Here is a 14,444-nt window from a genome sequence, read left to right as displayed (position 1 = left end):
AAGTTTACAGACAAGTCTGGTTAACTGTTTTGGCGTTGGTTAAACTATTTCCAATGTTACCTGACTTCGATCGCACACTAAGCATATTTGTCTTTGTCAAATGCTGTTTTCTTTCAGGGTCTTTTGTAAGGTATTTCAGCTCTAGCTTTGTGTCTTGTTTATTTGTTTCTATATGTGTATGTCAAATCTCTCAGTTCAGTCAATACGTGAACGCTCACAGACTCCATTGTTTGAGAGTGGACTCTCTGCTCAATTGGAATCTTTCAGGAATCTAACACAAGCCTTTGAGATTGTCAACTTGTCTTTGAAATAATGCACCCAGGCTTTGTAGTGAGTCTCCTTTGAATGGCCTTGAAACAGATTGCTTTACGCTTGATATGGTCTCCACTGAAAGGATTTGTCTGTCCACTCTACTCCCTTCATTTCCTGCAGAGGTCATGAAGTGTGTTTTCCCATCCACAGGTGCTCGGAATGCTGTGACCACCTGACCAACTGGTACTATGAGAAGAATGGCAAGCTGTACTGCCGTAAACACTACTGGGAGAAGTTTGGGGAGCTGTGTCACGGCTGTTCTCTGCTCATGATTGGACCTGCCATGGTAAGTTGCCCTGTGTGAAATCAAGATGAACCCTGGTTGGCCCAGGATCCAGAGTATCAGGTATTATGATGCAGTAGGCTTCTAGCTTGGTTCACTTGGATCTCATGGAACATGAAGAGGACAGTGTTGGCGAAGAACCGTTATTAACTGTGTGGTTCCAGCCCTGGTATGTCAGACCGTATACCCTGGGTATGACAAAACATTTTATTAACCAGTTTATAATAGCAATAAGGCACGAGGGGGTGTGGTATATGGCCAATGTACTAAGGGCTGTATCCAGGCACTCCGCAATGCGTTGTGCTAAGAACAGCCCTTAGCCGTGTTATATTGGTCATATACCACACCCCCTCGTGCCTTATTGCTTAATTATAAACTGGGTGGTTCGAGCCCTGAATGCTGATTTGGCTGACAGCCGTGGTATATCAGACCATATACCACAGGTATGACACAACTTTTATTTTTACTGCTCTAATTACGTTGGTAACCAGTTTATAATAGCAATAAGGCACCTCGGGGGTTTGTGGTATATGGCCAATATACCACGGCTAAGGGTTGTGTCCAGGCAATGACAAAGCTGTACATTAATATAATATTTGAATAATAATTAACTGTCAAGGTTACCATTGTATTCAGAGGTTAGATGTGTAGGGCCATACTCAAATAACACCAGTTCACAGTGAATCACTGTTCTTTTGATGTGAGTTCAGGGGGTTGTGGTCTAATAGGATCTGTTTTTCCTCTATGTACACAAATGATGGAACTGTCAGCTTTACCCCTGCCCCCTGTCCCCTGCCCCCTGCCCCTCATCTGTGTTGTAACAAACATCTCCTTGGTGATTGAGGTCAATACTTATGTACAGACGAGGTCATGGGGGCTGGGCTATGGCTCAACAAGTAATCACCCACACAGAGCAGCCATACTTTGCATCCTGGTTGCTTTGAAAGATCGCCAACTGGACCTGAACCTTCTCTCTGAATCTGTGGAAGTTAGGTTCCCCATAACAATGTGTGTATTAGTTAGGTCCCCCATCATGGCCCTGCTCTGGTCTCTGTACAGTCTCCACAGTTCACTTCCTCCAGCACAATCTTTGGGGTGAAAACTGAGAACATGGAGTGATTTTGGAGCCAGTCCATCACCTGATTCGGTCCACTGCGGTGGAAAGTCAATGGATACTACGCACACTGCACCACCAGACCACCACACTGTTTATTGGGGATGGTTTTTGAAAGATCGACTATCTGTTATTAAGGGGAGGTTAGAATGGTTATGGTCTACTGCGATTGTCAAATCTATGTTTATCTTCCAGGATTAGACCATGAGCTCATGGTTATGATATGGAAGAGTCACTGAAGGCTGGATATTGGTTAGCTTTCTTGTTGTTTCATCAGTGCTATGGAATGCCCATGCCTCATGCATGGGGTTGGAGTGCTGTGGAACTTCATTTTAACAGTGTTATTGGCCCAATTTAAATCAGGTCTAAATTAAACTGCTGCTGGCACAAACAATTGTTGGTCACAAAAGGATGCTTTCTCTTCAACTGGATTAAAGGGGGTCCCAAAAGTATTCTTTTTTTAGAGCAAGAAGTTTGCCAGTAAGCAAAACACACAATGGGCCTTTCTATTTGTTCTTGGCCACATTGGCTCTGAAAGCGAGATGCCAAGTATTTCTGTCAGAGTTGATTTGGCAGGCTTCTCTTAGATAGCAGCCGAACCAACACGGCGTAAAATCATATGGATGTTGGGTCTTTCAGGAGAGGAGAGCAGTGTGGAGCAGGCAGCTACTTATGACCGTTGTGTGTTTGATGGGCAGGTTACGGCACAAAACTGCATTCAGTTCTCCTAGTTAGGAGATCATGGCATGACATTTGTTTTCTTCAGTTTTGCTTACTGTAAAACACGTTTCACAGTTCTGACACGTTGTAAATCTGACACGTTGTAAGATCCTTCTTTGTTCCCTTTTATTTGGATGAGATGGGAAAATGAACTCAAGTGTGTTGTGTAAGAGACATTTCCTCTGGAGTCATGTTGGTCATACACACACACAAACGCACACTAGCCTAGCCTCCCCTCTGAGAGAGCCTGCACACACACTGCCACCTATGGACTATGACACAGCCATGTGTGTCTAGCTGTGGCTCCTTCAGGCTGTTTTTGACTGGGGTCAGTGTGGTAATGCTCCAGCCTGGAGGGTGGGAGGCACAGCCACAGATGCACACATGGCTTACATCACCCAGCCTAATCTCACTGCTGCCTGCAACTGCAACAATATCATTTCCCAACAGTCTTACTCATAGCAGCATACAATGAACAGCAGGGGGGGTAATGGAAAAGGTTATCCTACTTCAAAGACTACAGGTTTTCATTAATATCTTCACATTCCTTATACGTTATTCCCTGTTTGAATTCACCTGGGGAAGAGCTTGCGTCTTGGCACAAGCCTTAAAAAGAAAGAATTGGGGGAGCGGTTGAGGTTTTATTGTCACATACACCAGACAATTGCAGTGAAATGTGTTATTTTATAGGGTCAGCCATAGTAGCACAGTGCCCCTGGAGCAAATTTGGGATAAGTGCCTTGCATAAGGGCACATCAACAGATTTTTCACCTTGTCGACTTGGGTATTAGAACGAGCGATCTTTCAGTTACTGGCCATATTTGGGAAATATTCAGACCCCTTGATTTTGTCCATGTTTTTTGTTATGTTACAGGCTTATTCTAATATGGATTCAATTGTCCCCCCCCCCCCAAATGCACCCTATACCCTATAATGACAAAGCAAAAACAGGTTTTAGAAATGTTTGTAAATGTATTTAAAAAAAAAAAAAAAACGGATCATATTTACATAAGTATTCAGACCCTTAACTCAGTACTTCATTGAAGCACCTTTGGCAGCGTTTACAGCCCCAAGTCTTCTTGGGTATGACCCTACATGCTTGGCACACCTGTATTTGGGGAGTTTCTCCCATTCTTCTGCAGATCCTCTCAAGCACTCAGGTTGGATGGGGAGAGTTGCTGCATAGCTATTTTCAGGTCTCTCCAGAGATGTTCGATGGGGTTCAAGTCCGCTCTGGCTGGTCACTCATGGATATTCAGAGACTTGTCCCGAAGCAACTCCTGCATTGTCTTGGCTGTGTGTTTTGGGTCATTGTCCTGTTGGAAGGTGAACCTTCGCACCAGTCTGAGAAGCTGCTCCGGAGTGCTCAGGACTTCATCAAGGATCTCTCTGTATTTTGCACCATTCATCCTTCCCTCGATCCTGACTAGTCTCCCAGTCCCTGCCTCCAAAAAACATCTCCACAGCAGGATGCTGCCACCACCATCTTGGTTTCATCAGACCAGAAAATATTCTTTCTCATGGTCTGAGTCCTTTAGGTGCCTTTTGGCAAACTCCAAGTGGGCTTTCATGTGCCTTTTACTGAGGAGTGGCTTCCATATGGCCATTCTACCATAAAGGCCTGATAGGTGGAGTGCTGCAGAGATGGTTGTCCTTCTGGAAGGTTCTCCCATCTCCACAGAGGAGCTCTGACAGAGTGACCAAGGACCTTCTCCCCCGATTGCTCAGTTTGGCCGGTAGCCACATCTAGGAAGAGTCTTGGTGGTTCCAAACTTCTTCCATTTAAGAATGATGGAGGCCACTGTGTTCTTGGACCTTCAATGCTGCAGACATTTTTTGGTACCCTTCCCAGATCTGTGCCTCGACACATTCTTGTCTCGGAGCACTATGGACAATTCTTTCGACCTCATAGTTTGGTTTTTGCTCTGACATGCACTGTCAGCTGTGGGACCTTTATATAGACTGGTGTGTGCCTTTCCAAATCATGTCCAATCAATTGAATTTACCACAGGTGGACTCCAATCAAGTTGTAGAAACATCTCAAAGATGTTCAATGGAAACAGGATGCACCTGAGCTCAATTTCGAGTCTCATAGCAAAGGGTCTGAATACTTATGTAAATAAGGTATTTCTGTTTGTTATTTGTAATACATTTGCAAATATTTCTAAAAACCTGTTTGTGCTTTGACATTATGGGGGGTTGTGTGTAGATTGATGAGGATGTTTTATTTATTTAATCCATTTTAGAAATAAGGCCGTAACGGAGCAAAATGTGGAAAAAGTAAAGGGGTCTGAATACTTTCCGAATGCATTGTATAACCTCAGGAACCTCTGCTAGGGCACAGGCCCTGTTTGTACTTGTCCCTTGCTTTAGAGGGTGGATACTGGGGATCGGGTAAAAAAAAAATCAATATAGTAGAGTTTTGCAATTTGTTACATTTTTTTTTTTACTTGATTCTCCCCTTAAAAAAAAGGTAGTTTTTGCTAGGTAGTTGACGTTAGCTAGTCGGCTAGTCGTTAGCTACTTCAGTATTTCTCCTATAGCTTGGCCTCAATCTTCTTAAATGCTGAGGTGACATGTTTTCAGCACTTTTTTTCCCCCATGACTTATCAAAACTCGTTTTTATTATGACTCTCGATTGTCCCTTCTGCAGCAGAGACATAGTGAGAAATATGTTTGGAACATTGAATCGCAATTCAATCTCTGTATCAAATCGCAATACATTTTGAATCATGATAAATTGTGAAATGTATAGAAGCACAATGCATATCGTATTGTGATATTGTGTGGTCCCTGGAAATTCACAGCTATAGTGGATAAGTTGATTTAATTTAGCATGAGTGCAGGGCCAACAGATTGGGAGTGTGTTAGTAGATAAAAGGGATAAAAAGTTGATGACAGTAGATAAAGTAGATAAAAAGGGAATGAGTAAGCGAGGGTGTGAGGTGAGAGTGTCAGAAAGAGGTGTGCTGTGATTGGAAAAGGCAGGGCTTGGGAGCTGGGAGGTAGATGACATCATAGCAGATTCCAGACAGGCTGAGAGTGGAGCAGCTGTTACTGACTGTGTTACTGCCACAAAGAGAGGACAACACACACACGACACCATCTAGCACACAACACGGGACAATACAGAACACCACACAGTGTACAACACAACACAGCTCAGCACAGCAGGATCACCCTGAAGAATTCTCTGCTTGGACCTGGAACACCATGGGAAAGATCAAAGTCAGGAGACAAACTCACCTTTATCTGTTCTTCCAGGTGGCTGGAGAATACAAGTATCACCCAGAATGCTTTGTATGTCTGAGCTGCAAGGTGGTCATCGAGGACAGAGACACCTACGCCTTGGTGGAGCGATCCAAGCTGTACTGGTGAGGGTTGTTTTACTATCTACTGCTCACAGAGTTGTTGGTTTTATTTGTTCAGATTCTGTTTGTAAGTATGGTGTTGAGTCAGATGTTGATAGAGGCAACTAGGGAATGTGATGTTGACGGTTTGCAATAACAAACCGTCAACATCACTCTTTCTGATTGATCTTTTAGGAATCTGGTGCGTCTGTCACACTGTACAGTCCCCTCTATAGTCTGACTCTCTGCATACCCCTCCTTCCTGCTCTCTCCTTCTCTTCATATTTTTCTCCAATAAAACGTTATTGTTCCCCAAAGGGAAATTATTTTGCAGAAAAGTACTCAGATGGAAGTTGGAAGAAAGTAGAATAATTTGATGTTTAAACACTGATGAACACTTTTGAATACTTTAAGAACTGGTAAGAACTTAAAAAACATAATTATCCACAACAATACCCCTTATTCCTTGTTTCTTCTCTCCTCTCTCCTCCTCTCGGTGTAGTGGGAAGTGCTATAAGCAGGTAATCCTGGCACCCGTGTTGGAGAAGCGTTCGGCCGACTCGGCCCTGGACTCTCTGCCCCACACGGTCACCCTCATCTCCATGCCCTCTGCCACCAACAGCAAGAGGGGCTTCTCTGTCTCTGTCCTAAGAGACGTTGCCAGCGGCTCCTCTAGCGTTCAAGTCAAAGAGTGAGTGGATTCACACACAACTAGTGAATCTGTACACCCTTCACTATCTAGGCCTGAGTGGGACAGGGTGAGTCGTGTTCTGAAACGGATTATAGGTTTGCTGAAATAACAAGGCATTAGTCCTGATGTGTGTACATTACTAATACGATTATGTAATCTGGATTTAATAGTTAAACCCCACATCTCTTTACTTTGGTGTTTTATTATAGTCTTGATCCAGGTCAGGCAAAGGAGTCTCTCATTAGCTGATAGATGTACGAGATGTTGTGGACAGATGGACACACCCACCTCTGTATTGTCCAGGTGCTCACTGCTGATTGGTCAACAGAACCAGCTCTCCGTTGACAGACCTATATGGAGTCATAGTTCATTCTGATACTGGTGCTCCAGACTGACATGGCTATGTGCTGTATTTCTCTCAGGGTCAGAGGAATGCATATCAGCCCGGAGGTTCGGAATGCCATCCATGTTGGTGACCGGATCCTGGAGATCAACGGCCTTCCAGTGGGAACACTGATGGAGGAAGAGGTGAGTTGCAGGATCCAGCTTTTGACAGTACACTGAATAATAAAACATTGAAACTATTCAGACTATTCGGTTGTGACCCAGTGGTGTATAAAATGTGACTATTACATAAGTATTTGTTACTGTTACTCTAAAATAGATTTCGGAACATGTGATCTTTGCATTCCATTCATTCTGCCTTCATTTAAACATTCTTTAGCTGGGAGAGGATGGCATCTGAAAGGTCTCCAACACACAATCTCACAACACACCTCACTCAACCATGTTCATTCCAATGGGGCATTCACTAATTACATTTTAGTTCCCACGTTTCCTGTTTGCAACAAGGTGCATTCCAATTTAAATTATTTGGCTTCATTCAAGTCATGTAGTTAGCTCTTCGCGTTGTCAGGAATCAGGATCCTTTTCTCATTGGAACCCTGCCTAGTTCTAATTCCATCCTGTGTTCTGTATAGGCCTTATACCAATACCTCTCATTAGTGTTGCTTGCTCATGTTACTATGTCAGAGAGGACTTTGGCCTAGCAGATTATGTATTCTGATTGATTTATGTTTCAGGTGGAGGACCTCATTCATCGGACCAGTCAGACGCTGCATCTGCTCATAGAGTATGATCCAGTCAGGCAGCGGTTGGAAAGGCTCAGACTGGGGTCCTCGCACAACCGCTTGGGGGTCCCCGCCACCTCCCGCATGCGCCTGTCTTCGCCCTCTGACAGTGTCCTGGAGAGGACAGATCTGGTGGATGATGCCACCCTAAAGAGGAGGTCTCTAAGGTACAGCTTAACCAGCCAACCTTGGGAGAGAGAGAGAGTCTAAGCATTGGGGCAAAAATTGAGAGATACAAAGTTATTTATTTGTTCCAGTAGACCTGATCAATGTCTTACTGACCTTTGTTCCTCTCCGTTAATGGAAGGCGTAGCAACAGCATCTGTAAGTCCCCTGGGCCAGCCTCCCCTAAGGAACACCCTATCTTGACCCGGGACATTGGGCGCTCTGAATCCCTGCGCTCCTCCAGCAGCTGCTCTCATCGCATCTTCCGCCCCTGTGACCTCATCCATGGAGAGGTGCTGGGCAAGGGCTTCTTTGGCCAGGCTATCAAGGTCAGCTTTTCACTCAAAAATCAACATCTTTTCCACACACATCTCACTCTGTATTTCCATACCTATTTGCTATAACTTTAGCCAAAGCCTAAAGGAGTGCATGTGTCCACAGGTGTAGAAGGAAGCTAAAGTAATTCCACTGCCTAAAAATAGTATAGCACCCTTTGCTGCCTCTAACAGCCGCCCAATCAGTTGGCTGCCTGTTCTTAGTAAACTGATGGAGAGAATTGTTTGACCAAATACAATGCTATTTTTCAGAGAACAAGTTAACTACTGAATTTCAGCATGCTTATATAGAAGGGCACTCAATGTGTACTGCACTGACTCTGATAACAGCTGATTGGTTAAACATAAAGCTGTCCAAACCTAAAAAATAGTATTGGTCAATTGAGTCATCTGTTCTTTCGATTCAATCGATTGGTCTACATTTTTAAATGTGCATTTTTCCATACATTCAAACCCTGTGTGTTTTAATAAAATCATCTATGCACTGCGCTTGTCTGATGCTTTAAGCACACTGTTTGATGAAATGATTAAGACACAAATGACTCGAGGGAGCCAGAGATCAAGAGCCCCCCCCTCACAATTGTTTCTGATCTGCGTGCCAGTTATGATTTTTATATGCAAATGTTTGTGGAACCGTTTAATTTCAGTTATAATAACGTGTTTTTGTTATTTTGACAATGAGGTAAAACCAATTAAAAAAACAATACAAATATTGCAGGTATAAAATATCCTGATATAAATAGCCACTTAATCAAATTGGCAATGCATGCAGGTTTGTTCATGTTCTTCAATCGCATTAATCTCTCTACTCTGCCTGCCTGTAGAGACATGGTATCAACTATCACCTGGGTAGGGCCTCCCGCGTGGTTAAGGGTGCTGTACTGCAGCGCCAGCTGCGCCACCAGTGACTCTGGGTTCGCGCCCAGGCTCTGTCGTAACCGGCCGCGACCGGGAGGTCTGTGGGGCGACGCACACTTGGCCTAGCGTTGTCCGGGTTAGGGAGGGTTTGGCCAGTAGGGAAATCCTTGTCTCAACGCGCACCAGCGACTCCTGTGGCGGGCCGGGTGCAGTGCGCGCTATCCAAGGTTGCCAGGTGCACGGTGTTTCCTCCGACACATTGGTGCTGCTGGCTTCCGGGTTGGATGGCGCTGTGTTAAGAAGCAGTGTGGCTTGGTTGGGTTGTGTATCGGAGGACGCATGACTATCAACCTTCGTCTCTCCTGAGCCTGTACGGGAGTTGTAGCGATGAGACAAGATAGTAGCTACTAAACAATTGGATACCACGAAATTGGGGAGAAAAAGGGGTAAAATTCACAAAAAAAAAAAAACTAGCACCTGGGTATGGCCCGGCAACTCGCGCTAGCAAACTTGCAACATTGTATAAACTATTCTGGGCACTCAGTTTCCCACGCCAGTGACCTCTGGACAGAGAGCAGTATTTGCACAAAGTAATCAGGTATTTTATGAAGTTTACACTGGGTCAGAGCATGACATTTCTCCCTTTCATGTTGAGGCTTGTCGGTGATTGAAAGGGAGAGAGCTGGAAAGATTTTTCAAATAAATTGAGGAACTATTGTCATTCTAAATTGATGTAAAATAGACTTTGTTTACTTGCTGTTTTGAGGTGTAGGAAAACATACATTAAGAAGCTACATTTTATACATTTTACGCGCAGGCTAGGTAGCCTATAGTTATGTCAAAGTTATGAAACATTGAATGTACATGAATTGGCAGGATAGTTCAATCTGGAAGCCACACTCCCCTTCTTGACTCAACATTTTAAATTATAGGCCTACACATGATCTTCACACATACTCTAGGCCTAAGGAATACTCTCACAAAGGTGTCAGGTTCAAAGGAGTAGCCAATTATGGAAAACCAATGCAATTTCACTTATTTTCTAAGTTTGCTTGGTGTGCCAAGGCAAATAAATACCCTCGCGGCACGGATGCCTGTCTTAGTGATGTTCCATTCCCCTGGCCTCCGCAATGGATTCATCCACTGAGACAGGTATGCCATGATTTTGTCTTTTTGTGACTGCTCGACTAAACAAATCTCAATCAACAGCCTATCGACCAAACAATCGGCAAGTCGACTAAATGGGATCTAGTTAAAATAAATGTAGTTAAAAGTTATTGATAGTTGGCCCTAGTTAAAAGAAATTGATAGTTGGAGCTCTGTTGTTAGATTTCAGTGCAGCCTTTGATGCAGCCTTTTGACTCTCTCACATCTACACAGATGTCAGTGTTTTGTTTTTCTCCATTTTGACAGGTGACCCACAAAGCCACTGGTGAGGTGATGGTGATGAAGGAGCTGATTCGCTGTGATGAGGAGACCCAGAAGACCTTTCTAAAGGAGGTCAGTAGACTAATCTGGTTATACATTGGGCCGTGATTTATTATACCCACAAATGAGAGCTTGCCAAATGTCCCTGTATTTGCTTCATAGATGGATTCCTTTAGGCCAACCTTATTATTTTTGTATGCATTTGCTCCAGTCCTCAGAGGGAAAAAATAAGCTTGGGATTTTTTTGCAAAGATAAAATTATCTCCATTGTGGAAACTGATTACTGTGGTGATAAACACAATGTAATTGTGAAAATGATGATAATGCCCTTGTGTAAGAGCTGTTTGGAAGTAGAAAAGAATTGCAGTTTCATTATGATCTGGTGGGATGGAACTTTTGACCCACATGTCGTCACAATTTGATCTGCTTATAATAGTAATGCCTGTACATATGGGTAAGGGGGTGGGCTCTAGACCATCCTATCAGCCAATCAGAGATGTGTATGTAAATATCTTGACATTTCTTTCCTGTTGCCCACACAATCAGACTGAGCATTTCAAGGGCCAAAGGAGGCTCAGGGAAATAAATGAAAAAAATATATTTCGGAGTTTATTCGTTAAATAAACACACCCAGTGAATTTAATAGACATACAGTGAAAATAAAATGACAAAGACTGCATGCATGGTGGGGGCTTTAAAGGAAAACTCCACCCAAAATGCATCATACTGGGAGGATTTCTGTATTTTGAAAGTTACATATCTTGAAAACATACCTCTTTCTTTCTCTCTCCCCAGGTTAAAGTGATGAGGAGTTTGGAACATCCCCACGTGTTGAAGTTCATTGGCGTGCTATACAAGGACAAGAGGCTTAATTTAATAACCGAGTTTATCGAGGGAGGCACACTGAAGGATTTCATTAGAGACATGGTGTGTTTCAACTAGTTAAATTCACTTCACTCTCTTTATGCTCTCCCACTCCTCCAAAATAGCATTAATGTTGGCCTTGGGTCTGCTGTTAGTGTTTTCCTTAAAGGAGAAGTCATTTTTTACAACAAATCTAAATATTTTATGTAAATGGTATGTTATAGAAGGTTAAGACACCTTTTTGGTGATTTCACTTTTTATTTTTTTATTTACTTACCCCAAACAGCGAATCACTTCCTCATTCTTGTTGTGCGGTATAGGGGCCTGTAAAGAATGTGTACATGGGCTCCAAAAACACCCAAATACGTCCTTTTGGAAACAGCAAAGCTCTCAGTATATTGATACGGGTCTTTTAGATGTTATACACATGAAATTGTGTCATTCCTAACTTTATCCGCAACCTTATATTCAAGACCTGCATCACTATACTGAGAGTTTTGCTGTTTCTTGTAGGACGTATTTCAGGGCCCCCATACTGCACAACGAGGGTGAGGAAGTGAGTCACTGTTTGGGGTAAGTTTCTCAAAAACAAGTGATATTGCAAAAAAAAGGTGTTTGGAGCCTAAAATGCCATTTACATAAATTGATTTGGTTGTTAAAAAAAAATCCAACTTTTCCTTTTATGGGCCTGTGATGTGTGGGACTGGGACTCACTGACCTCAGCTAAAGGCTGTTGGCTCAGTGGTGGGCTGGCTGGCATGTCAACCAGCAGACCTATTCATTTAGTTCTTTCTTCTCTGGGTTGTTATAGGACCAGTTTCCATGGGAGCAGAGGGTCAGCTTCGCTAAAGGTATTGCTTCTGGAATGGTAAGTTGGTGCCTTCCAGGGATATTTACCATTGGCGGTGAAACACTGTCCATATAGACACTGGCTGCTTTTTGTTCAGCTGGACTAGCCTCCAATATGTATGGTGGTAGTTTAACACAATGCATTTAAAGGTACAGTACCTGAAGTTTTTAATTCCAAAATGCTATGTATCCATTTACAGAAATGTTTGTAAACTAGCTTTTAATGTTTAAAGAAGTTATGAAAGTGTAGTCCCCCCCCCCTCCCATCTAATCATGGAATGAGGTTGTTAAATAACAGACATGTACAGTGCCTTCAGAAAGTATTCATACCCCTTGACCTATTCCACATTTTGTTGTTAGAGCCTAAATTCAAAATGTATTAAATTCATTTTCTTTCCTCCCCCCCACAACACCCCATAATGACAGTGTAAACATGTTTTAGACATTTTGGCAAATTTATTGTAAATTAAATACAGAAATATCTCATTTACATAAGTTTTCACACACCCTTGACCATCCACTCAAGAACAAAAATTGTCCCGTGGCTGAATCTAGTTGATGATCCCTGTTCTACAGGCTTCCTTCTTTTCACTCTGTCATTTAGGGTAGTATTGTGGAGTAACTACAATGTTGTTGATCCAGCCTCAGTTTTCTCTGATCAGTCTTTAAACTGTAACGGAGTTTAAATGTATTATAATATAATCTATTACAATCTATTTATTTTTTTATAAAATAATGTCTTAACATAATTCCATATGGATTAAGGTGTTGTGTGTGTGTGTAGGCCAGTGACGCAACATTTCAATTTAATACTTTTTATTTATTTTTAATTTAATTTATTTTAATTTAATTTTTTTGAATTTGACCCCCTTTTTCTCCCCAATTTCGTGGTATCCAATTGTTAGTAGCTACTATCTTGTCTCATCGCTACAACTCCCGTACGGGCTCGGGAGAGACGAAGGTCGAAAGCCATGCGTCCTCTGATACACAATCCAACACAATCCAACCTGGAAGCCAGCCGCACCAATGTGTCGGAGGAAACACTGTGCACCTGGCAACCTTGGTTAGCGTGCAATGTGCCCGGCCCGCCACAGGAGTCGCTGGTGCGCGATGAGACAAGGATATCCCTACCGGCCAAACCCACCCTAACCCGGGCGACGCTAGGCCAATTGTGCGTCGCCCCACGGACCTTCCGGTCGCGGCCGGTTACGTCAGAGCCTGGGCGCGAACCCAGAGTCTCTGGTGGCACACCTTAACCACTGCGCCACCCAGGAGGCCCGTTAATTTAATACATTTTAAATTCAGGCTGCAGCACATCAAAAAGTCAAGGGGTGTGAATATTTTCTGAAGGCACTGTATTTGTTTGAAATCTAGCCTTTGACGGTTTCGTTTCAGAGACAAATAATCATGTTTTGTTGCAAAATACTATACATATTTCAAAGGTTTGGGTTCAATTCGAAATGTCATTGTTTTTGAATGAAAAGCTAAACATTTTGTCCATTTGTGCTAACATAATTGCAAAGGGGTTTTCTAATGATCAATTAGCCTTTTAAAATGATAAACCTGGATTAGTTTACACAACGTGCCATTGGAACACAGGAGGGATGGTTGCTGATAATGGGCATTTGTACGCCTATGTAGATATTCCAATAAAAATCAGCTGTTTCCCGCTACAATGGTCATTTACAACATTAACAATGTCTACACTGTATTTATTATCAATTTGATGTTCTTTTAATGGACAACAAAAAAAAATAGCTTGTCCTTGAAATACAAGGACATTTCTAAGTGACCCCAAACTTTTGAATGGTAGTGTATATCCCACCTTTACACAAGGTGATAAATAATTACATATTTTAATAAAGAACTGTGCAAATGATACATTTGTGACATCAATATTTTAAAATCTGCCTACTTGAGGCAGGGATTGCCCTTGCTCATGGGTCATACTGGAGGGGTTGGGGCTGGGCAGTGACCAATCATATGCTCCAGCAGAGACCTTACGGTCTGTCTTAGCCAACAGTGGCAGGCATGGGCCTGCATGTTTCCCTGGAGACCAGCTCAATGCTGACAGTAATCCTAAGTTTCTTTCCTTTTCCACAGTTCCACCACAGAAACACAACTATGTGGGCAACAAAAACAAATGTATATTTTCCCACTTAAGGAATTGTCAAATGATGAGGTTTCTGTCTCTAATATGGCGTGTTTGCTTCCCTTTGGATGATTTGGTTTGTTTGACTCATATTTTTTTCTTTATTTCAGGCCTACTTGCATTCAATGAGCATCATCCATAGAGATCTTAACTCTGACAACTGCCTGGTGAAACTGGTAGGTGACCTGTCCTG

At 42.7% G+C, this 14,444-nt stretch overlaps 1 protein-coding gene across 1 annotated transcript in view; it reads left to right on the top strand.

The window, feature by feature from the left end:
* Window positions 1-14,444, top strand: part of LOC115111661 (LIM domain kinase 2-like) — a 36,391-nt gene that overhangs the window by 17,174 nt on the left and 4,773 nt on the right. Inside the window, exons 3-12 of the mRNA XM_029637977.2 lie at window positions 463-598; window positions 5,694-5,803; window positions 6,282-6,470; window positions 6,893-6,998; window positions 7,553-7,767; window positions 7,908-8,094; window positions 10,372-10,458; window positions 11,182-11,313; window positions 12,062-12,118; window positions 14,362-14,427. Coding sequence (XP_029493837.1) covers window positions 463-598; window positions 5,694-5,803; window positions 6,282-6,470; window positions 6,893-6,998; window positions 7,553-7,767; window positions 7,908-8,094; window positions 10,372-10,458; window positions 11,182-11,313; window positions 12,062-12,118; window positions 14,362-14,427 — 1,285 coding nt within the window. The remainder of the gene's footprint in view (window positions 1-462; window positions 599-5,693; window positions 5,804-6,281; window positions 6,471-6,892; window positions 6,999-7,552; window positions 7,768-7,907; window positions 8,095-10,371; window positions 10,459-11,181; window positions 11,314-12,061; window positions 12,119-14,361; window positions 14,428-14,444) is intronic.

This window comes from Oncorhynchus nerka, linkage group LG27 (assembly GCF_034236695.1).
Source record: "Oncorhynchus nerka isolate Pitt River linkage group LG27, Oner_Uvic_2.0, whole genome shotgun sequence".
Classification (NCBI taxonomy): domain Eukaryota; kingdom Metazoa; phylum Chordata; class Actinopteri; order Salmoniformes; family Salmonidae; genus Oncorhynchus; species Oncorhynchus nerka.
Note: the sequence above shows the minus strand (reverse complement) of the source record. Positions and strands in the feature narration are given on the sequence as shown.